Source organism: Gossypium hirsutum, chromosome D10 (assembly GCF_007990345.1).
Source record: "Gossypium hirsutum isolate 1008001.06 chromosome D10, Gossypium_hirsutum_v2.1, whole genome shotgun sequence".
Classification (NCBI taxonomy): domain Eukaryota; kingdom Viridiplantae; phylum Streptophyta; class Magnoliopsida; order Malvales; family Malvaceae; genus Gossypium; species Gossypium hirsutum.
In genome coordinates, this window is record NC_053446.1 from 659498 (window position 1) to 682193 (window position 22696).

The 22696-nt window shown below is 33.7% G+C and overlaps 4 protein-coding genes across 7 annotated transcripts; 1 reads left to right on the forward strand and 3 right to left on the reverse strand.

Annotated features, from left to right (window-relative positions):
• Positions 1–1028: 1028 nt before the first annotated feature.
• On the reverse strand, positions 1029–4950 carry LOC107930316 (WEB family protein At1g12150). 2 transcript variants are annotated; one of them, XM_016861945.2, is made up of 3 exons: positions 4408–4950; positions 3343–3578; positions 1029–2682 (listed from the first exon to the last, which is right to left on the reverse strand). In XM_016861945.2, the coding sequence occupies exons 2-3, from the start codon at positions 3535–3537 to the stop codon at positions 1522–1524; spliced, it is 1356 nt and encodes a 451-aa protein (XP_016717434.2). In that variant the 5' UTR covers positions 3538–3578; positions 4408–4950; the 3' UTR covers positions 1029–1521. The 2 variants fall into 2 exon arrangements, with proteins under 2 accessions (XP_016717434.2, XP_016717433.2); XM_016861944.2 differs by having other exon boundaries at positions 4403–4950.
• Positions 4951–5777: 827 nt separating this feature from the next.
• Positions 5778–8327, reverse strand: LOC107930358 (DNA oxidative demethylase ALKBH2). 2 transcript variants are annotated; one of them, XM_016861986.2, is made up of 5 exons: positions 8108–8327; positions 7761–8011; positions 6613–6729; positions 6339–6528; positions 5778–6248 (listed from the first exon to the last, which is right to left on the reverse strand). In XM_016861986.2, exons 2-5 carry the CDS (start codon positions 7974–7976, stop codon positions 6046–6048), a joined length of 726 nt encoding a protein of 241 aa, XP_016717475.2. In that variant the 5' UTR covers positions 7977–8011; positions 8108–8327; the 3' UTR covers positions 5778–6045. The 2 variants fall into 2 exon arrangements, with proteins under 2 accessions (XP_016717475.2, XP_040958569.1); XM_041102635.1 differs by having other exon boundaries at positions 6339–6729; positions 8108–8297.
• A 2660-nt stretch (positions 8328–10987) lies between these two features.
• On the forward strand, positions 10988–12457 carry LOC107930359 (protein PYRICULARIA ORYZAE RESISTANCE 21). Its single transcript, XM_016861987.2, has 3 exons — positions 10988–11120; positions 11273–11354; positions 11498–12457. The coding sequence occupies exons 1-3, from the start codon at positions 11109–11111 to the stop codon at positions 12154–12156; spliced, it is 753 nt and encodes a 250-aa protein (XP_016717476.2). The 5' UTR covers positions 10988–11108; the 3' UTR covers positions 12157–12457.
• Positions 12458–15636: 3179 nt separating this feature from the next.
• LOC107930355 (uncharacterized) lies at positions 15637–21383 on the reverse strand. Of its 2 annotated transcripts, none has more exons than XM_016861984.2 (11): positions 20653–21383; positions 20420–20488; positions 20186–20254; positions 19978–20046; positions 19796–19864; positions 18684–18986; positions 17867–18387; positions 17061–17246; positions 16528–16715; positions 16214–16277; positions 15637–16124 (listed from the first exon to the last, which is right to left on the reverse strand). In XM_016861984.2, the coding sequence occupies exons 1-11, from the start codon at positions 21296–21298 to the stop codon at positions 16086–16088; spliced, it is 2223 nt and encodes a 740-aa protein (XP_016717473.1). In that variant the 5' UTR covers positions 21299–21383; the 3' UTR covers positions 15637–16085. The 2 variants fall into 2 exon arrangements, with proteins under 2 accessions (XP_016717473.1, XP_016717472.1); XM_016861983.2 differs by having other exon boundaries at positions 18627–18986.
• Positions 21384–22696: the final 1313 nt, after the last annotated feature.

The window sequence follows — 22696 nt, forward strand, 5'->3', positions numbered from 1 at the left end:
TAGCGTGATTAATGAAATAATTAAACAGTTGCATGTAACGTGCTACATGTACCTTATGCTAACGTACAATGATCAATTTTTAATAGTAAAAATGAATGAGATTTTTAATAGAAATAATTAATTTACTCTTTGATGCAACACATAAGAACCATTTGTTATTATTTTGATAGATAGAGCAAAATGTAATCTAACTTTTAATACAAAAAACTCCATAATATCCATACCAACATTAAAAAAATTTAGTGCGAATGCACATATGGTTGATAATAATCCAATTAAAGAGATAATTAAATTAATTAAGTCAATAAATTATAATTTAATTAATTTGATTGTGGGTTGAATCTAAAACTAAACAATAAATATAAATAAATAATAATCTAAACATTCATCTTATAAATTATAACAACAAAAAAATATTTAAATTAATTTCAATTCGATTTTGAGAAATTTGCCTTAAAAAAGTTTTTTTTTTAATCAGAGCTGAAAGCTCATTTTTATAACTTAGAATAGAGGAAAAAAATTGACCCTCTTGCCACTAAAGATGACGAAGAATTATTATTTTTGAACAATTTCATTATAGGTTTTATACTTTTTTACATAAGTGTCTGTAACTCATAAATAGGAGGATAATGCGCTTCAGCACACTCGATCTCACATCTTACTACATTAACAATAATACTCATATCAATCAAATTAGGATAAGAATTATTTAATACACGAAATAGTAGTGTTAATGAAATAAATAATGTACCATATATCAATTAAATTACATAATACATAAATATCGAGAGTTAAAATTTTTTAGAGTCAACATTAAATTTATATAATTTATAAATATTAAGGGTGAAAGTTATTATTATACATTTTTTAAAAGCTGCTATCATTAATCAATGGTAAGAACAGCAGATAAAATCATATAATTCACTATGATTTTGTAATTTTTTTATAATTAAATAACTATTTTATAATTTCTTTTCATAATTTGATGAAAAAAAATACTAATAATTATAATTGGGTCATTGGGATAATTTATCCAAGAAAAATAATACCCTTACTTGTTTCTTCCGTTCCATTTCATTCAAAGAAGGATAGCAATTTCATATGTAACATACACATACATATACATATATAATGAATTTAAAAAAAAGTGTACAATGAATGCGTTAATGGAGGGAAAACGATCGATAAGGGTGGGTCGCCGCCGGGCGGTGAGATGATACACAATCCCGACGTGTTAAGACGATGTTGCAACTACCTCTTCTTGTTGACGCCGTCTTCTAAGTTCACCCTCGAGAACGCTCTTTGCCGCCTCCGCTGTCATCGCCGATTTCTCCGCCATCTCTGTCGCGGCCTTGATTTCCTCGATTGCCTGCAAATTCTCTACCACCTTCTCATCCGCTTCGTTTTTGCTCGCGTTTATCGCTTCCAGCTCCGCCATTGCAGCAGCTATTTTCTGCTCCGATGAATTCCCATACTCCTCTACTTTCTTTTTCAACGCTTCGAATTCTTCTTTGGATATCTTTATCTTTCCCCTACCGGTCCCTTTTCTAATAGCCGCATTTCGTCGAGCGCCTTCTTCTCCGCCGCTTTCGCTTCCTCGGCTTGTTGTAAAGCGAGCTCTAGCTTTTGCTTTAAGTCCTTCACTGCCGTTTCAGCCTCTTCGGCTTCTTTCTTCAGCGTTTCCATGTTCTTCTTCATCTGTTGAGTTTCATTTCTAGCATTCTCTGTTTCTAATAAAAGCTGTTGAAGCCTAATGTTATGATCAGCACTAAGAGCTTCTTTTTCGCTTTCATTTTGGATCTTCATTTCACTCTCTCGTTGTTGCCTCTTCACCTCTTCAAGTTCCATCCTAATGGAGCTCACTAAATTCCGAAGGGAACACTCTTCGTCGGCCACCATTTGCAGCGTCGTCGTAGCTTCGTTAAGTTCCGATGTCAAAACCCTAACGGAATCCATTTCCATAGCATGAACTTTCTTCATCTCATCTTGCAACGCTTCGACCTCCTCCGTGGTTTCCTTAAGCTTCTCCTCAAGAGATCTCGCTAGCTCTGGATCATACGCTTCCCTCGCAGCCTTCAATTTCTTCTCCGCTTCCTCTTTAGCACTCTCATAAGATTTCTGCAACATTTCTTTATCCGCCGCTATGCTCTCCTGCTCTTTGTACACTTGTTGCGTAGCGAATTTCACTTGCTTAATCGCTTCCTTCATCACCGTGATTTGCTTCGTCAGCTCGGTAACCCTCTCGGAATGCATTTTAGCCGAGAGCTGCGCCTCCGCCGCCTGCTGAAACGCCGCCAATTTCACTTCCAACGCCGTGTCGAAATCCTGCCTGACTTTATTCAGCTCTTGCTTCTTGGCATCGAGTTCCGTCGCGACGGCGATGTATTGCTCCCTCGCTGACTCCAACTCCTTCTTCCTCCCCTCGCATTCTTGGTTGTTCTGCGGTTTCTGGAATTCAAGTTGAGTGCCTTGTTCCCTCACCGCTTCGGTCGCTTCGATCGCCGATTGCTTCGACTCCGTCACCGCTTTGAGTTTCTCGGCCAAATACTGCAATGTTTTCTTGGCGCTTTCGAGCTCAGATTCCGCTTTCGCCTTCGTAGCTTCGGCGCTCTCTAGCTTTTGCTTCATGTTGTTGAACTCTTTCTCTGCTAGAAGAAGCTGCGTCTCTTTGTCTATTACATTCTGCAAAACATAAATTATTCGTAAGTAATCACAGCTTAATCCTACTGATTATAAATCAGGGTATAATTCTGATTTTAGTCCCTATGAAATTTCATCTTTCTACTTTAATTGGTCAAATTCTATAAAAGATCCCTGTGCTATGCATTCGTTTTATAGGTTTAGTCCTTCTACTATCATTTGATTCCATTAATTCCTTCAAGCAATTTGAGGTGACTTATTTTTAACATCCGGTGTTGTAGTGTATGCATATTGGCATGTTTTTTCAGATGAATATTATACAATTTTCTCTTTGATGAAATTAATGGAAAAGAAGAGTTAGCTTTAGAATTAAAATTACACATTTTGAAAAGTAGAGGTACTAGAATGATCAAATTACTGTAAATGGACTAAATCCGGACCTTTTATAGAATTTGACCATTTTAATTTAGCACAATTGTCCCCTTCTAGTTTAATAATGTTACTAATTGGTACAAATTGATAATACTTCGGTTGTTGCCATTAGTAATGATATGAAGATTTTCGATCACACGATCAAAATGCTTAAGGTTGTTTCTATGTCATAACTTTAATGACAATAACTAACGGGTTTTATAAGTTGCAATTAATGAAGGGACTAAAGTTATAATTAAACCGCTGCATTTAAAAAAAAAAATTGGTTACCTCTGAAGAAAGTCTTGATCTTCTGGGAGTGCGTCTTTCCTTGGTGACGGCTACTTCTCCAAATAAACTAACGGCAGCTTTGACGGATTGAAATGGTGCTCTGGTATCAATCTCTCCTACCTCTGCCTTTGGTGAACCTGAACCAGAGGATTTTGGGATGCGTTCGCTGTTGGCCCGGCGGTAAATGTTCACCATTTTTTTCTGTCTTCCCTCTGTTTCTTGGAAAATTTATTCACCTGCATCATGTCATCGTTCCATCAATACGTGCATACATACATACATACATACATACATACATACATGCATGTATCACCACCATCTACAATCAACTGACATTGATGTCAAGTAAGAACTTAGCAGTTAATAGTGGTCATATTCTGGTTTTGTTCCTTCTATCATGTTAATCTAAATTTATTCTCTTTATTAATTTGACGTAATTTAATTCCTCTAATTCTATATGATCAGTAATTATGTTTAATTCTATATGATCCTTAATTATATTTAGTTAGCATTGAAATAATTAATGGTATTAACTATTTGGACCAATAAATGACATTATAAATGAAAGATAATATAGGTACTAAATCTTAAATACGAGGGACCTCTAGCAGTAGATATCATGAATGTATGCCCAGGCCATAAATTGGTGTAGGTGTTGCAAAGGATGCTCATATTATTCAACGAAAACCTTGTTTCTTTCTTTGTTTCTTTTTCCCCTTCAACAGGCCGACCACATTGGATGCATGTTTGCGTATTACCATATGCAAATAATTCATACATACATCCATGCCTGCCTACAACATCTTAAGTTAAAACTAAATAATGTTATCACCACATACAATCAACTGACAGAAAATGTTCACAATTTATGCATACATGCTTGCCTAAATGAGATGATATGAGTGAAATATACCAGAGGGTGCTTAGAAAAGATAGCAAATAGATGCATACATGCATGCCTACAACCTGTAAGCTAAAACTAAAACAAAAACATCACCACATACACTCAACATGCATGCATAAATGAGATTATATGATTGAACATAGATTGGAAATGAACCTGACCGGGTGAGGATACGTTGAAGAGGAGAAAATGATGAAAAATTGGAAAAGAAAAAGAAAAAATGGAAGCCTTGAAACTAAACTTGAAATGGAACTTATGAGGGGAGTGGGTAGGGAGGAAAGAAAATGATGCCCAAAATGAGAGGTAGAGAGGTTTGGTGTATTATTTTGGAAGAGAGACCCCCAAGGTTTGCGGGATTTGAATGGTTAAAACTTTTGAAAAATAAATAAAGGTCATTACATGCCACCCTCATAGCCTCCCCTACAGCCACATACTAAACTATGCAATGATAATTTTGGTGGAAATAAGTTGTTGACTTGCTGTTTCAATCCTTAAAACCAATGGATATTATCATGTACCTTTTGTTTGACCATTTCCATGCATGCATGCGTGTATGTATGTGTGTATATACGTAGCATGCCATGCTGTAACACAACTCACTTCTCCCACGTTATTGCTTTCCTAACAATATTATCATTTAGTTGTATATTTGATATAATGATAATGGATACTATAGTGTTTGGGAACATCTATTTTTTATGGTGTATAGAAGGGACCCTTTTTAAATTTATACACGAAATTTAGTTTATTTGGTATATGAATTTTAATTTACTGTAATTATACATATGAAACTTTGATTTGGTTCAATTGTACACATGAAATTTTGATATTGATTTAACTATACACAATTTTTAAAGAAATACATACATTTATTTTCATGTTAGGTAAATATAGTTATTTGTTTATATAATATATAAGTGTAAGATGATGCTACAACGATAGCATTGTTAATGATTTATAAAAATTAAATCAATTCAAGATTTCATGTATATAGTTGCACAAAATTAAAATTTATGTATCACATTGAACATTTAACTAAAGTTTGTATATAATTTTGATATTTATCCCTATATAGAATCATGCATTATCAATTTATCAAATATGAACATTTTTGTCTTCCCTTCTTTATTTTTATTTACTTATAATTAATTAAGATTTACATCATTAAAAGTGCTCATGGATCGAGTTAGATCAAGATTAAATTGCACAACCTAGCCCATTAAAATAAACTTGTTTTACTATTTAAAAAACATATTTTTAAATTTAAATATATAAAAATTAATATAGAGTTATTTTTATATTTTTATTATTTTAAATGGGATTAAAAATTTAAATCCTTGATTCAAATCCAAGCCAGACAGACCACGTGGATTATAGATTAATTAATTGGTTCGGAGAGTAATAGATTACTTAGGGTTGTTACTTGTTAGATAATTCATAATTTTAGATGTACCATTCTATTAACACGGTGTTGATTTTTATTAGTTGTCCAAGATATGCTTTAAGCATATAATTAAAATAAATCTCAAAATTACACAAATTTTAATTTAATATACAAAATAGCTTACAGCTTTGAGAATTTATCCCTTAAATATTGATATTCCATAGATTGATAAATACGGTAAAACTATATTCAAGCTAGCTTACTTGCAACAAATGCATAGCTAAGCTAAGACAGCTACATCCATTATCGATGCATCATCATGCTTGGATGTACACAAAATTGGGATCTAAGATCCAACAACACGGCCATACAGACCTTCCAAACCAAAATCCAGTGCTAACCAATACATACATATTCACTCCTGCAGAACAAGCCTAAAGGTAAGATTAATTCGAATCGTCTCCACCTTTGCACGCTTAGGCACAGAGTGTAACCAGTCACGCTGAGTGTTCCCTCTCATTACCAACAGAGATCCGTGCTTGAGCATGAACGAGTGTTGATCATCTTGGCTGCTCTTCCTGGACCTCTTCAATGGAGGTTTGTCATCAGATCTTCTCTCTAGCACATTCACAACCAAAACAAACATCAATGGAAGTAATATTAAAAACCCAGTTTTCTACAAGGTTCAAGGAGTGTAAGCTTTTGCACCTTGGGATGATTTGCCACTTTTCTTCTTCAGGATAAAATCCCGTTCGCATCCAAAGGAAACAGAAGCAATTTCCGGGGTTGATCCATAGAGCTTCTCGTCATCACTATGCCAACCTACATAGTTGTTACCCCCTTTATACCGATTTAAAAGCAAGCTGTTAAATGTACTGCCAGGAAGCATTTTATGGACCTTAAGAAGACAAGCAAAGACATTAGATCGTACTAGAGAAGGAACTACGAAAACACAAGTGAGGTGAGATGAACGCATACTTACCGCATCCAAAATGTCCTTAAGTGGGGGGAAATCATCCCAAGAATAAGCATGAGGCTGATATCCACTGTAAATCAAGTCCGGCAACCCTGCACTTGCAACATAACATGTGTCTCTAGGCTGCGTGCATAAGGGAATATGCAAATTTCAACAGGAGAAAAAGATAACATGAGTTGTTAGTGGAAACCATGCATGTTAAAAGGTATCATATTACCAACAATCCATGCTTAAAAGAACATGCTTTTTCTCTAAGGAAAATCGATATCGGTTTGTTTACATACCCATCAATACGAAATTGAAATGGTGATCATATGCATGTTAAAAGCTAGCATTACCAACCATCCATGCTTAACAAACAGCCTATTTCTCAAAGGGAAATCAATATCAGTTTGTTTATATACCCATCACTACAACAAACTCGAAAACTGTAGCGATCATCATCAAGATAAAGAATGGTTCAAAGTTGAATTAGATGATGATACTAAACTAACAATTTCGATGGCAACATTGAAAAAATACAATAAAAAGGCAAAACAGGGTCACGCATAGCCAACACAAAAAGGGAGCCTATACCATTACTCTTTTAACTGCCACTACCAAACAAAGTAAAACATTCCAATATAAGTGAAGAAACTAAACTACCAATGCCTGTTGAATCGAGTAGGAAGGAAAGCCCAATGCCCCATAAAATAAGGTTTTAGGTTGTGTCTTGCCTTGCCTCCTAAAATGAAGTCCTACCCGACTCGACTTTGAATTTAGTCACGACCCTTGTCACTTCATGATACCAAATGTCAAACAACACCCCCCCCCCAAAAAAAAAGAACACTAAACTAAATAGCTAGATTCCTGAAATGAGATTCGACCCAACTCGACTTTGAATTTAGCTAAGACCCTTATGACTTCAAGATACCAAAGGTCAAAGACCCCCACTCCCAAATAAAACACTAAACTAAACTGATGGTAGCTAAATTCTCGAAATAAGGTCCGACCCGACTCGAATCCAAATTATACGATTAAAAAACGTCTCTTTCTTTATCAAATACGCTATACTAGTAATCAATAATTAGTGGCTAAAAGAACATATAAAGAAAGCTTCCCTCCACAACCCATACATCAAATTTTTGAGTAAATTACAGGGAATTTATAAGAACCTGAGTGCAAGATCGGCCAAAGACGCGAAGGGTGGGTCTGGTCCAAGGGATGTGATTGTCGAGGTAATTGAAGAATTCCCAGGCGACATCATATGCTAAAAACCTGGGAACGTAAATTACACTGCTTCCGTTTCCAAGATCGACAGTTCGGGTCTTTTTAGCGTCATCTTTAGGGTTAGGGTTAGGGTTAGGGTTCGCCTTCAACATCAAATTCATGGAAGCAAGCAGGTAGGCTTAAAAACAACCCGAATCTGGTAAAATTAGTAGCATTTGTAAGTTTACATTAAGAAGTTTTGTATAAATTCGGTATGGGATGATATGAAAATGGATGCATTCAGTGATTTTACCTTAATTAAGCGCCGATTCCCAAAATCTTCCAAATTAAGAATGGCTCCAATTTTCCACAAATTAATAAAGATGGATTTACCATTACTACACGGAGTTAACCTTCATTGAGGAGGGTGCTGCCGATGTTGCAACCCACTGTACATAGGGACACGTGTACGGTTGGCATGTGGGGGTGCAATGCATATGCTCGTGTAATTATTCGCACCTCTTAAAGACCTACCCCCGGCCCCAATAATAAAATGGTGGAATTTGCTAAAAGTCCCTATACTGTGTTTTGGTCATTGTACTCTAATTCGATAATATTTAATTTTTGTACTTTTTCAATATTAAAATTCTAGTTCTGACCAAATCACAATCAATAAATTCGTTTTTGTTAAATTATGTAATTTTCAAAATCTTACCTTGCAAACCTATCACATGAGTAATGTTATATAATATTCACAAAAAAAATCTTTTAATTAATGGATTTAACATAATTTGTTTTAATTATGACTAAAGTTTCGAATATGAAAAATATAAATATTAATTTTGATTAAATTAGAAAACATTAATTGAATCTAAAACTTATGCATAATACGAGATTAATAGCAAAATTTAAGTTAACGGATTTAACTTGTCACTGTTTTGAATCAAAACTGAAATTAACCAATTTAAAGTAAAATAAATAAATAAATTCTCGATTTATGCATAATACAAAACTAATGAGTAAATTTGACCCCCAAAAAAAGTATTATTACAAAAATACTTCCTTCTGATATTCTTGGGTTAATTCATCATACATCCTCCGATTTTGGATGAAAAATTAAATTAATCATCGAACTTTAAAATATTTTAAGTTAGCCCTTAAAGTATCAATATAGCATTAATCAAAATCTTTTGTTAGCCTGGACATTAGCTTAGATGTTAAATACAAGCTCAAATATAACTTGAGCATATTTAAAATTTGATCAAAATATTGATTATTTTTTAACATGTCGATTCAAGTTATCCGTGCATTAAAATTTTTAAAAATTTATCCATATGATAAGCGCATACATTTATAATTTAATCCATACATTTAATGTTTGACTAAGAGACAGATGTGATTAGGGGCGAAACCATAAAAACTTATTTATGAGGAGAGGGGCAAAATGAAATTATGCCATTATATAAGCTTACAATATTACAAATTTCAAAGTAATTTAATTGTAGTTTTATCATTTTGGGACAAACTTTCTCACAAAACTTGATTAAATGGTATTAATACTTCGATTAAATGATAAATTTAAAGATGTTAAAGTGAAATAAAACTAATTTCATTATAACTTCTTATCATGTTTACTCTTTTTGATATAATGTCTAGAATTATTTATAACTTATTCTTAATTCTTAAATACGAGAATAATGCGCTACAGCGCATTCGAACGCACATCATTTTACAATGACGATAATACCAATATCAATCAAACTAAGACTCGCAATTTATAATTTAGAAATAGATTCACTTTTTATGATATAATTTAGATTGTAAGTTATAAGAAGGTGAGATGTACATAACATGATCATGATTTGTTAATCAACGCCAGATCATACGGATGGCTTTGAAAGTCAGCAATCGAAAGCTGCTTTGCAACCCCCCTTGATCATAATAACGACAACCTTTGTATTTGATTCTCCACGTGTATCTTTTCTATTGGATACTTGTCGGCGCACCAAACTCCCCACCCTCCATGCTTTAACATATGCTTTAACCTATGTACCAAACCCACTATTACTAGAGGATTTATTTAATTAAATCTTAATATTTTTATTTACACAAAAATTAAATATTATATTATTATTTAATATATTTCTTGTGTCTTATTTATTTATTTTGATTTAATATATAGTTTGATATTAGTATTTCCGTTTTTATTTGTCCAATGTTGTACATGTTTTTGATAAAAGTTATATATTGGTGTATAAAGATAATAATGTTAATTTTTTAGTGTTTAGTTCGAGTTTTATAGTTATTTTGATTAAAATCCATAATTAGCTAATAATATTAACAATTAACTGATGATTGAGTTTTAGTTCAGTTGGCATCACTATTATTGTCAATACAGGAGGATGTGGCTTCAAAGTGTACTGAAGCGCATAATTACCTTAAAAAACTCAAATTAAATATTAAAAAGTTCACAAAATTACCTCTGTGTATAGAAATATATAACTTTTATCAATTATATGCACTACATCGAGCCAAATAAATAATATACTAAGCTGGTTTTTATTCTTTAAATATAAAATAACTAATTTACATATTTGTACAATGCACACATTTAATTACGTGTATCAAATAAAAATATTAAATTATTTTATAATTTAATCTGTGTGCTTTCTATTTTGGAAATAATATTTGTAAAATAAATCCTGATCATTTGTGTTTAGATTCTTTTAAAATCATATAAAAGTTTTATTATTTAAAAATATATAATTTAGGGAATTTTAATTGAGTATTGATATAAATAAATGATATTAAAATATATACCAAAGATTCACAAATCAAACTGAAAGTTTTGAAAATATTTTATTTAAATAGCCAAGTTTATTATTTATTTAAAGGGAGTAATTAATATTGAATTTATTTAAATGGAAAAATGGTGATATACTTCAAGACTGGTTTCTAAATATATATTATAAATATTGATTTTGATTCCAGATTTTAATGAAAAATATGCATTAAATTTGATATATTAATATTAATGACAAAAAAAAATCATATTTAAAACATAATTTAGAAAACGACATTTACTTATGCTTGAAGACGGATTTTTAGTAAAACTTTATAAAATTTAATATTATTTTAAATAAGAATTAATTATAAACATATTAAATAAATAAGCTTAAATTCCCTTTAACGTAAGCTTTTAATTTATATATATAAGCCTCTCTAAGGATCAGCCTTTCGCTCTCTTAGTAGTATTTTCTAACACCTTTGCATTTGCATCTTTCTTTTTCACACCAGATCTGGGGATCCAAGCTATGGCTGAAAAGGTTCCTAAAATCTCATCCGATACCCATTTCTTTTTATTTTTTTAATTTCTTTTATTGTTTTTCATGCTCCTCTGTTTCCAGTTTCTCTTTGTCTCTGTTAACCAGATTTGTTAGCTAATGCTAATGATGCATGTAAAATTTTTCTTTTGTAGGTGACGATAATGGTGCTGAAGGTCGACCTTCAGTGTAGTAAATGTTACAAGAAGGTCAAGAAAGTGCTCTGTAAATACCCTCGTGAGTTTTCTATTTTTGATTTTGTTTTTTTTTCATGGTTTTCTGCATATTATTTGTAACATTTTTAATTGTTTGTTCTTTGAGATTAACGGTGAGAAATGGTGTCTGAGTTGATTTTTCTTTTTTTTTTTTGTGAACAAGAGAAATACGAGACCAGATGTACGATGAAAAGGCTAATACGGTGACCATCACGGTGGTATGCTGTAGCCCTGAGAAGATCAGGGACAAGTTATGTTACAAAGGTGGTGGATCCATCAAGAGCATTGAACTCAAGTCGCCGGCGAAACCCAAGGAACCGGAGAAGAAACCCGACAAACCAAAAGAAGCTGAGAAGAAGCCGGAAAAACCCAAAGAAGCTGAGAAGAAACCGGAAAAACCCAAAGAAGCAGCTGAGAAGAAACCGGAAAAACCCAAAGAAGCTGAGAAGAAACCGGAAAAGCCCAAAGACGGTGAGAAGAAACCGGAGAAGCCTAAAGAGGCGGCGGCGGAGAAAAAGCCTGATAAACCGAAAGAGGCAGCGGCTGCGCCGCCACAGAAGGTTGCGGAACCTGCTGCAGCTGCTCCTTTACCACCGATGGCGTATGCAGTTGGGTATACTTGCTCCGAAGGTTATTATAATGGCTATGGTGGAGGACCTAGCTATTATGGTGGACCACCCCAACAACCGTTCCCATGTTACGAGACTTACGGTAGGCCCGTTTATGACAGCTGGGGCGGCGGCGGCGGTGGCTACTACAGGTACGGCGGGCGTACAGGTGAATGTTTTAGTGAAGAAAACCCACAAGGTTGCTCGATCATGTAAAAAAACCGCGGGAATTTGCTGCTGAAAGCAATATATAGCTGAATTTGATATACTGTAATAGTAATAATAAATTCTCTTGTTTACTGGTGTATGAATCTGGGGGAGTCATTTTGTGGATTTTTATTTATTTCTAGTTTTATTGAGTTTATAAAAGTCGTAAAGATCATTAACAAGGTTGGTGGCGTTGGTTGTGGCGGCGACAACGGCTGCGGTAGTGGTGGTGGCCGTGTGCTCCAGGCTTGCAAAAAGTTTGTTTACCATAGTTTTAAAATTTAATAAATAAAAATGATGTATCTTTTTATCTGTCAGAGTCTTTTGTTTTTAATTATATGAAGGACGACAAAATAATCATTGATGGAACCTTCTCAAATGTAATCAAATGCTCATTAATTTTACAATTACCAAGTCTACATGAAGTAGAACCTTCTCAAAATAATCAATGTCCGCCCCCTTTCTCTTCACCCTTCACCCTTATCAAGTTCATCACTCTGCCTTCTCAACGGTGAAATGCAACTAGTATTAGGATGAATTTGGATTGGCGATTGGATACTATTTTTATACTAACCGCAGATAAATACATCGCCCATTTAAACTCACTCTTATTCAATTAAATCTGACTTCATTTTTCAAAAATACAATAGAGAGCAAATTAAAACACGAGAATTAACTTTCGAATTTTTCGTAAAGTAGATAATAATATAAATAGAGACATAGTGGTTCAAAAACAAAAAGCCAAATCAATTGGATAATAATGGTACCAAAGTGGGCGCCTCCCTATGGTTATCCGGTCCCCAAACAGGCAGACGATGGCGTCAAAATTACCAGTCTAACGCTTATCCTTTGCTAATTTTTCAGCTACTAGACAACCTAGCTAACGTAGACACTCTTAATTTCCTCCCATGGTTTCAAATCTTAATACGCTCCAAACTTTAATTATTGAGATAGAAATCGAGTTTGATTTGAATTTGATTAAGTTGAGTTAAATTTATTTATTTGAAAAATAATAATTTTTTATTTTTATATATATCGTTATAGCGCAATTGAGAACTGTTTAGTACGATAATTTTGCACTATAAGAATGCGGAGACCTACTTAAATGGTTGCGATTTACATTGTGAAAGTGTGAAAAGCCATTGTTCTTGGTGATTGGAGGATGTCGAGTTAGTATATATAAAGGAGAGAAGTTAAAATTTTCAATTTAGAAACAAACGCTTTTTGGGTCAATTTTTTGTTTGAGATAAATATTTTTTCTCAAAAAATTAGGAATACTTTTGTCCCAAAGTACTTAAAAACAATACAAAAATGGTCTTAAATCGACACAGTTTATTTAATCAATTTCGGTTTGAGCAGGTTTAGCAATTTTTTGATTTTGTTGGTGTAAAAATGCGATAAGAACATCATGTAATAATTAAGGATTTCACTACGTAAAGATGTAAGTACATGTTGATTAAGAGTTAAAGCATTTAAATTTAATTGAGGGTTCATTTTTATTAAGAATAAGATTAAACCACAATTATACCAATTTTTATTTATTTATTTTGATTAATAAAAGAGGTTGGATTCTTATATCCAATGTAAGTTATAGAAACGAATATGGAATTGGCTATGTACTAATAGTTGGTTTTGACATATAAATGTCTATATGTCACTATTGCCTTTTGAGGAACAAAATATTTTATAAAATTTAAAATTAAATGATGAAAATGTAAACATATTAATATAATAGTGATGTTGGGTGTAATTTATTCTAAATTGAACAACTTGATTTCAATTTCACACCCCACCACATATGCATGAAAAGTAAAATTCAAGGCAAGCAATTATAGCATTTGAAGAAAAATTATTTTAGTTGCATGCATGTGTCGGTTGAAAATTTCGACCGATTAGCACAATACATCATACTATTCTCTCCATGACGATAGCATACATAAACAACCATTTTTAATTTGGGTTTTTATTTTCAGCAAACACCAACTAAGCTAAGGTTAATTAGACGTAACTCTATCAACTAATTCATCGTCATCATATATAATTAAAAATTAAGCAACAATTAGCAGGAGCATATGGTTTTTGTCGGTGCATGAGCAAAAAACAAAAACGAAAGTTAAATAAATAAAGAGTGCGTAGTGTGTATAACCTTCAAACAAGGCATTAGCTTAATTAAATTAACGAATCAGTGACTTAATGGTTTTATAAAAGTACCTGCATTAATATCTTTTATATATATGTATGTATATATATTTATTTTTTATCACCTTAACCTAACTTTTTGGGTTTACATTTTAATGAATTTATTTTTTATAAAAAAAACTGAATTATTAAAAATTTAATAACATCAAAACGGCCAACATAATAATCCATACGTACTTCATTGTAGACGTGAACAATTTTTTTTAAGGACACGCAAACTGCCACTTTCATTATCATTAAAAATTTATCAATTCGACCACTTTTTTTGTCAAATGAAAAGCAGTTAACTAAAATATAAAGGTCGAAAGTCAAAATGATAAAAAGTTTAGGACCGAAGTGATAAAAATAAAACATTCAGGGACTAAAATTGTCACTATCCCTATACAATAAATTAAAAGGAATGCATTGTCGGTGGTCACCTGTTTAGGTTTGCCGTAAATGACATAAAAGGCTACTGATGTTTAGGATGATTTGATTTTGGGGACAACGACAGTTGGTATTTAGCTTAAAATAGGGTCTGGAAGGTCGATGAAAGAGTTTTAAGGGGATGTGCATGTGCTCAAGGTCTCAGTTCCCTAATAGAGCAGGGTGACACTTGTCAATCCTATCCTGTTAGATTATAGGAACCAAATTCATACCCAAACTTTAGACCACATTCTTATGGGATGTGTTTAAGGTCTCAATTCCCCAATGGGGCAGAGATCCTATCAACCACTACTATTATAAGCGTTAGCCTTAGTATCATTCATGCTCTTCACTTGTAAGTTCTCATAATCAAATCACTAATTTAACTATTTTTTAATATGCAGATACATAAATTTTTTAAGACTACCGCTAAACAAATTCAACTAAGCCAATTAACACTTAAATCGCTCAATAAATAATTTAATCAAATTTTAAAATAATTAATATTTCAAGCAACATTTTAAAATAAAATAAAAACTTTAACTTATATTTAACAAAACAAATTTAATAATATCAACATTCGGTGTTTTAAAATAACAGTAAATTCTTAAAAGTAAAAATACAGACTAAAATTCAAACTTAAATTTAACCTTTTGAAATTAAACTAATCAAACCAACCCACTGCTATCCCATAATATTTCCTTTCAGTAACTGACCAACAAACAGGGTAACACTTGTCAATTTTTCATTATTACTTTATTAGAATTTAGGAATCTATTTCCATCAACAAATTTGGGACCACTTTCTCAATTTCATCGGCTTCACCAAACTAAATTCTTAAGTTGAAAGATACATACATACATCAACAACAAGAAGGCACGCACAAAAGTGGAACCCCATCATTATATATTTAGAATTTTCTTCCAACAAAATATTGCATTTCCATCATCATCACCAGCAGTATCCCCATTCCCTTTTACTATACTACAAAAGCTAAAGTTAAGCTACCTCAGTAGATACAGGAACAGGAAGCCATCACTATAGACATTACCATTACAATCATTCACCAGTAGTATTCCCCATCCCTTTGCAACACTACAAAAGCTAAAGCTACTTCAGTAGATATAGGAATTGGAAGTCATTATATACGGTTTCCTATTCCTATTTGCTATACACTTTTCAAAAAAACCACTGCTCAAAAGTCATAACTATACCCTCTTTCACTTCACAAAATAAGGCCATTTCACAAGTTTAGCTAAGTCTAGCGCCAGTGGTAAGCATGTGCACTTGTTATAAGACCAAAAAGGAACATACAACCTATGATAAGAACCATATCATTTGCTCAAGTTTCTCCATTTGTCTTTGAGATCAACCTGAATGAATAATTAGATGTTATACATATAAAAAAGGAAAAATATTTCATTAAAAAAAAGTTTAGGCTGTATACTTGTCCCATACTTACCTGAGTTCTCTTTTTCAATATGTCCCGGTAGGATTCGAGAATGAGTTTCCATTGGGTTCCATACCTTCATTAGGAAAACAATTATAGTAAGGAATCAAGGGTTATGAACTACCAGAAATATCTTTAATCTCATATTTGGTAAACAAGTATTAACTACTATTATAGAAAGAGCCTAAAGTAGATCTAACATGCTAACAGCAGTATACACGGAAAATTGAATGCAGAACCTCTCCGATGTAAGTTGAAAAAACTGAAACATAAAAAATTCTTTCATTATGAAAGTTTTCCCTCAAGATACTCAGTTATTCACTTACTCTCGATAGCCCTTGATCAATGCCTGTTCTTCCTCATGCGTCCACCAGTTAGTTTTTCTTCTGTTTTTCTGCTTTTGAGGTTCACTTTCCTTCAGTGGAGACACATGATTCGTTTTAGGGCTTGGTAAAGTACACCTGTTCGAACAACCACTTGTCCCTCCATCAGAGCCATCAATTGAATCCTCCCACTACAACGATAATCAACGCATAAGATAGGCAAAACATAACAGGGTTGAATAAACAAATGGGAATTTAACTTAATGAATGCAAGTAAAGAAATACAAAATCAAATGACCAGAAATGTTCATCCCAAGATTTCACAAAGCAATACCAAGTCAGGCAGGTTTTAAATAGTTATAACAATTAAGTATACGAAAGAGCAGGGTATTACAATTAAAGCATGCAGTGTAATGAAGGAAAAAGCCTAAAAGATTATGGTAAAAGAAATTCCCGGATTTCACAAAAAAACGTCAAGGCTAGTTTTTTTTTACTGTCCGGTAATGATACTAAATGTAACACATCTGAATACACACCTCAGAAGTGTGAGCAGTGTCATTCCTTTCCATTATGCTGCACTTACGAACTTTCTTGGGTCGAATGACAGCTTCATTCCCCTCCTTAGAATGAGAAGGTTCCGCAGTATGATTGACAGTTGGTGCAGGAACACTCCCGTCCACCTTGTTGTAGTCTTCTCTAATGCCGTCATAAGGCGCCCTCCTCTTAGCAAAATAGGAATGAACGAACAAATAGGGATTTAGCTTGATATAAGTAAAGAAATACAAAATCAAATGACCAAAAAAGCTCATTAGACCCGTCCAAGGGCCGGGTACCCATCTGGCCCAGCCCAGCTAGGGCCAGGCTTGTACAAAGATTTTCACATCTCGAGCCAGCCCAAATTCAATTCAAATAAGAAAAAATATTTTTAAAAATTTAAATTTCATTATTAAGGTATATAAAATATCAATTAAAAATACAATTTTTAATATTTTATTATTTTTTGAATAGTGAAATGGGATTTTTGGGCAGGCCAGCCCGGATGAAAACGGGTCTGGGCTCAATTGTTGTGAAGCCAGGCCTCAGCCCACGGACAGCTCCAAAGCTTATCCCAAACTTTCATAAAAATATGGCCAAGTCAGGCAGGACTTACAATGGTTGTAACAATTAAGTGTACGAAGGAGAAAGATTAGGAGGAGATTACAATTACAAGTTAAAGCATGCAGTGTAATGAAAGGATAAGCCTTAAAATTCATGGTAAAAGGATAAGTATGCAGTGTAAAGAAAGAAACCAACAGTCCGGTAATGATACTAAATGTAAAAATGTGCACATCCGAATACACACCTCATGAGTGTGAGCAGCATCATTCCTCTTCATTAAGTTGCGCTTCGGCACTTTCTTGGGTCTACTGAAAGTTTCATTCCCCTCCTTAGCTTGAGAGGGTTCTACACTATGACCAACAGACGAAGCAGGAACACTCCTGGCCATCTTGTCCTGGTCTTCTCTGATGGCCTTGTCAGGTGCCCTCCTCTCAGCTTGAGCCTGTTCAAAATTACAATTCATAGGTGCTGCAGGAACACCCTTTTCCTTCCTTACATCCCCTTCAGCACCATCAGTACTTACACTTTTAGCTGCTTCCATGAAAGATACTAATCTCGCAGCAACTTCTAAGGCTTTAGGGAGGGGATCAGCAACAGTAGCTGTCAAATCAGCAATACTTGACGTCAATGCATCTCGCAATTTGTCAATATCAGGAGTTGATAAAGCCCGGTCCTCCTCTATATCAGCAGTGGCAGCAGGTCCCTCACAATGCCTATGGGAAGAATTAGGGTTACCACTTGTTTGAGAATTAACCATCAGAATCTCTGCAGAATCAACCAGCTTAGTTAGAAAATATAATGGACCAGGATGACCAAGATTACCACAAGTAAACTAAGTATATCAATATGAGGCAAAATGTACACAGAATTGAGACAATTCGTCCACTCTTAAGCCAAAGAATAAAAGCTTTTGTACAGAAATTTAATCATTCAAAGCATTAGATAATCTTTGGAAAACAAAATTAATACATTTAGTAGAGAAAAATGAAAATGAAGAAGTCTACGTTTTCCTTTTTCGGTGCAATGATGAGTAGTTGGATAAAAAGATGTGGTAGGATCACCCTTGTCCTTGTTGGAGTCTTCCACACTCCCTTTAGGGTGGAAATTTTTACCAGCCATGACTAAGGCAACTGTTTCAAGCACTTCTAAGGCTTCGGAGGGGGAATCAGTTACTCCATCTAGCAATGCAGCAGACCTGGTTTTACTTGCAACTTGCAAGCATCCATTAACTTCAAAAGATGATGGGGTGCCATTTTTGGTACAAAGAGGCTGGTCCTCCTCCATGTCAGTAATGACAACACCTCTAGGTTGCTTGCAGCGAGGACGAGGCTTATGTCTAGCTTGGAAACTTGCCCTTCGAATCTCTGCAGAACCAAGGTAATTAGATCAAACAACAACCAAGTTACCGCAACTAAAGTTAACTGGGCACATATAACAATATGAGGCAAAATGTACACAAACACATGAGACGATCATTCACACTACATCCTTAAACCAACGGTATAAAAGTTTTTGTATAGAAAATTAATTGTACATAGCAATATATTATCTCAAGAAAACAAGATTGACACTTCTACTAGAGAAAAGCAATAATTGGAAGAGAAGTCTTCATTTTCTTTTCTCAGTATAATCATTAGTAGTAGGATCATCCCTGTCTTTATTGGAGTATTCCACAAGTTTAGCTGCAATGCCAGAGGAAACCCTCTCACCCACTTCTAAGGCTTCGGAGATGGAATTAGTTGATCTGGCTAGCAATGCAGTGGTCCTTAACTTGAGCACAATTTGCAGCAACTAAGTGGATAGGGTGCCATAATTGCTGCAAGCCGACCCTCCTCCAAGCCAGCAACATTAACAGGTTCTCTATGTCACTTGCAGGAACAACGAAACCTATATATCCTCCACAAATTCACTTAGAACCAACAAAGGCAACTAGAACAAATAAAGACTAAGATTGCCATAACTAAAGTTAACAGGTTACATGTAACCACATGAAAGCAAAACTTACACAAACAATTTAACTATATTCACTCTACATACATTCATAAACAACCATATCATACCACAAATGAATCACACACAGCATAGTAAATATCATGAAAACAAAACTAAGACTTCTACGTGGAATAAAATGAAAAAAAAAAAGGAAGAAGAAGCGAAGGGAAGAGAAGCTAACTCTTCTTTTTGTTAGTGCAAGGATGAGGACTTGAGGGGACTTGAGCAGAAGAAGAGATAACATTATCCACTGCGAGACAAATTTTTTAAAGAGAATTGAGTTAGATTAATCTCATGAAAACAAAGTTATGACTTACGCTAGGAATAAAATGGAAAATTAGAAAGAAGAGAAGGGAAGCCTACCATTCCCTTTGTCAGCGCAAGGGTGAGGGCTTGGGGAGGCTTCAGCAGAAGCAGAGACAACATTATCCACTGTGAGAGGCAAAATTTACAAAGAGAATTGAGTTAGATTCAATCTACACACATTCTTATACCAACATATAGTATTGCAAATAAATTACACATAGCAAATTAAGATTGAATAAAATGAAAGAAGAAAAGAGAAGCATACTTTTCCCTTCATCAGAACAAGGATGAGGACTCGAAGGGACTTGAGCAGAAGCATAGACAACATTATCCACTGTGGGAGGCAACATTACACAGATAATTGAGTTGAAATCATTCTACATGCATTCTTAAACCAGCAAACCATGCTTCAAATGAATCATACATACCATAACATAATCTTCAGAAAACAAAATTAAGACTTAAAATAAAATGACGAAAAAAAAAAAGAGAAGCATACTGTTCCTTTCGTCAATGCAAGGATGAGGACTCGAGGGGACTTGAGCAGAAGCTGATACAAAATTATCCACTGGGACAAAATTTATACAAAAGAAATGAATTAGGTTTACTCTAGATACATTCTTACACCAACATATTGTACAGCAAATTAACTACACATAGCATAATCTCCACAAAACAAAATTAATATTTTTACTTGCAATAAAATGGAAAAAGAAAAGGAGTGTCGCCTACTGTTTCCTTCGTCAGTGCTAGGATTAGGATTCGCAGAGGCAACATGATCCACTGTAGGCTCCGTAGTGGAAGCGGAAGCCAACCGACTCAAGGCAGGACTCATAGAACGGAAGGCCTCCTCCAAATAACCTTTGATACGTAGCAGCGCTTTACCGCGTGTATTGATACTCGACAACCTCTGAGAGGTCTCTAAATCCCATAAGCCCGCTTCGATTACCGTTCCCCATTGGACTAACTCGGAAGAAATAAGGTCCGACTTACCTGACTCCTCTAAGCTCTTAATCCGTAATCCCCAAATCCTCTGAAAAGCATCGAAGTAGTTGTCCCATGAGACCGGCAAACAACTGACCGTACAGTGTACGGCGACGGCACAAAAGGCTGCCTTCATGGATTCGGAAGGGAGAACACCCCGTCGGCGGTCGAGATTTTCAATTAAAATTAACGAATCGAGAACTGCGTCCGGGACAGTGGAATTCCCTGTCCGTTGTTCAATCGAGCGAAGAATAGCGCCTTTGTAATGAAAACAAAAGGTAGCATAGCCGTCGCCATTGTCTTCGTCGTTGTTGTTTGGCTGAGAGAGGTACTGCTTAAGAGTTGATAACACAGCAGGATCACGATCGTTGAAAAGGGGAAATGAATCGCCCATTTCAACTTTTCTTTTTCCACTTTCTAGAACTCAAAACCCAATTCCTTAAACTATTGAACTATTGAACAAATTTTCATTTTAATAAAATATAAAATTAGAGCTTGCCAGGCTAGGTTTTTGATTGATTTACCTAGGGCTCGGCTTTCATGAAAAGACTAGCCCTTCAGTGAAGAGCCCAGGCCTGTTTACGATTCAAAAAAGTAATCCTCCCGCGCTTTTTCACGCTAAAAGAAAATTTTTAATGGAAGCCAAAAATCCAAATTTGAATTTAGCTTTTAGGCACACAGCCACCGCGTGCCTTGCCAATGCCATCATCAAATTCAAATTTTAAATTCTTTTTGGTCTAATTTTACTTTTAGTCCCTTTATTATGATAAAATTAAATTTTTTATTTTTATTTTACTTAATTTAACGTTTATATTTATTGAGGGTCTGTTCTACGGTGCTTAAAAAAAGCACTTCTACTCCAATAATATTTTTGAAAGAAAAACTGTGCTAAACAATCTGCTTTCGGCTGAAATTTTAAAATTTTTAAAAGTGTTTTTCAAAAGCACTTCTGAAAAGTATAAGCTAAAATTTTTAACTTTTCTTCCCCCAAAAGCCCTTTGTGCTTAATTACTTTTTCACCCCTCCAATAATATAGTATTTTTTTGTGCTTAATTACAAATGTGTTAAAATTATTAATTAAAAATAAAAATATTTTTTTAAAAAAATACTAATTATAAATATTTAATGGTTATATTTAAATATTTAAAATATAGTTTATATATTCTAATTAAATTTTATAAATAATTAATATTTATTGCTTAAAAATATTTAAATTTTATATTTCATATATTAAAATATTAACAACAAGTTATAATATATTTTTATATTTTTACTAAAATATAATAATATTAACTAATTTAAATATTATTTAAATGTATATTTATTATTTGATAATAACATGTCTAAAATGAAAATTTTATTTCTCAAAAGCACTTCTTAAAAGTAATGCTAAACACTCAAATTTTTAACTAAACTTTTCAAGAGTACTTCTCAAAAGTATTTTTTCACATCACTTTTCAAAAACACTTTTCAAAGTATTGCCAAACTAGTCCTGAATGTTATTTGCTTGCTTTTAAATTATTATTTCACCAAACGGTAATGTCTCGAATAATCATGCATATTTTTTACTAGAATTTTTTGTGGAGATCTCTTCCACTAGCAACTTATTTAATAGTTGAATTCACTCAATAACCATCATTTTAGATTTAGTCACTGTGTCTCATCTAACATGACTTGGGGCACATTATAATGTCACTTTACTTAGATTTACAACGACATGTCACTTACTTAATGTTATTTGTAGATTAAAAATTATAACTTTGTTCGTTGTTCCTTTTAAGTTGTTAGCATT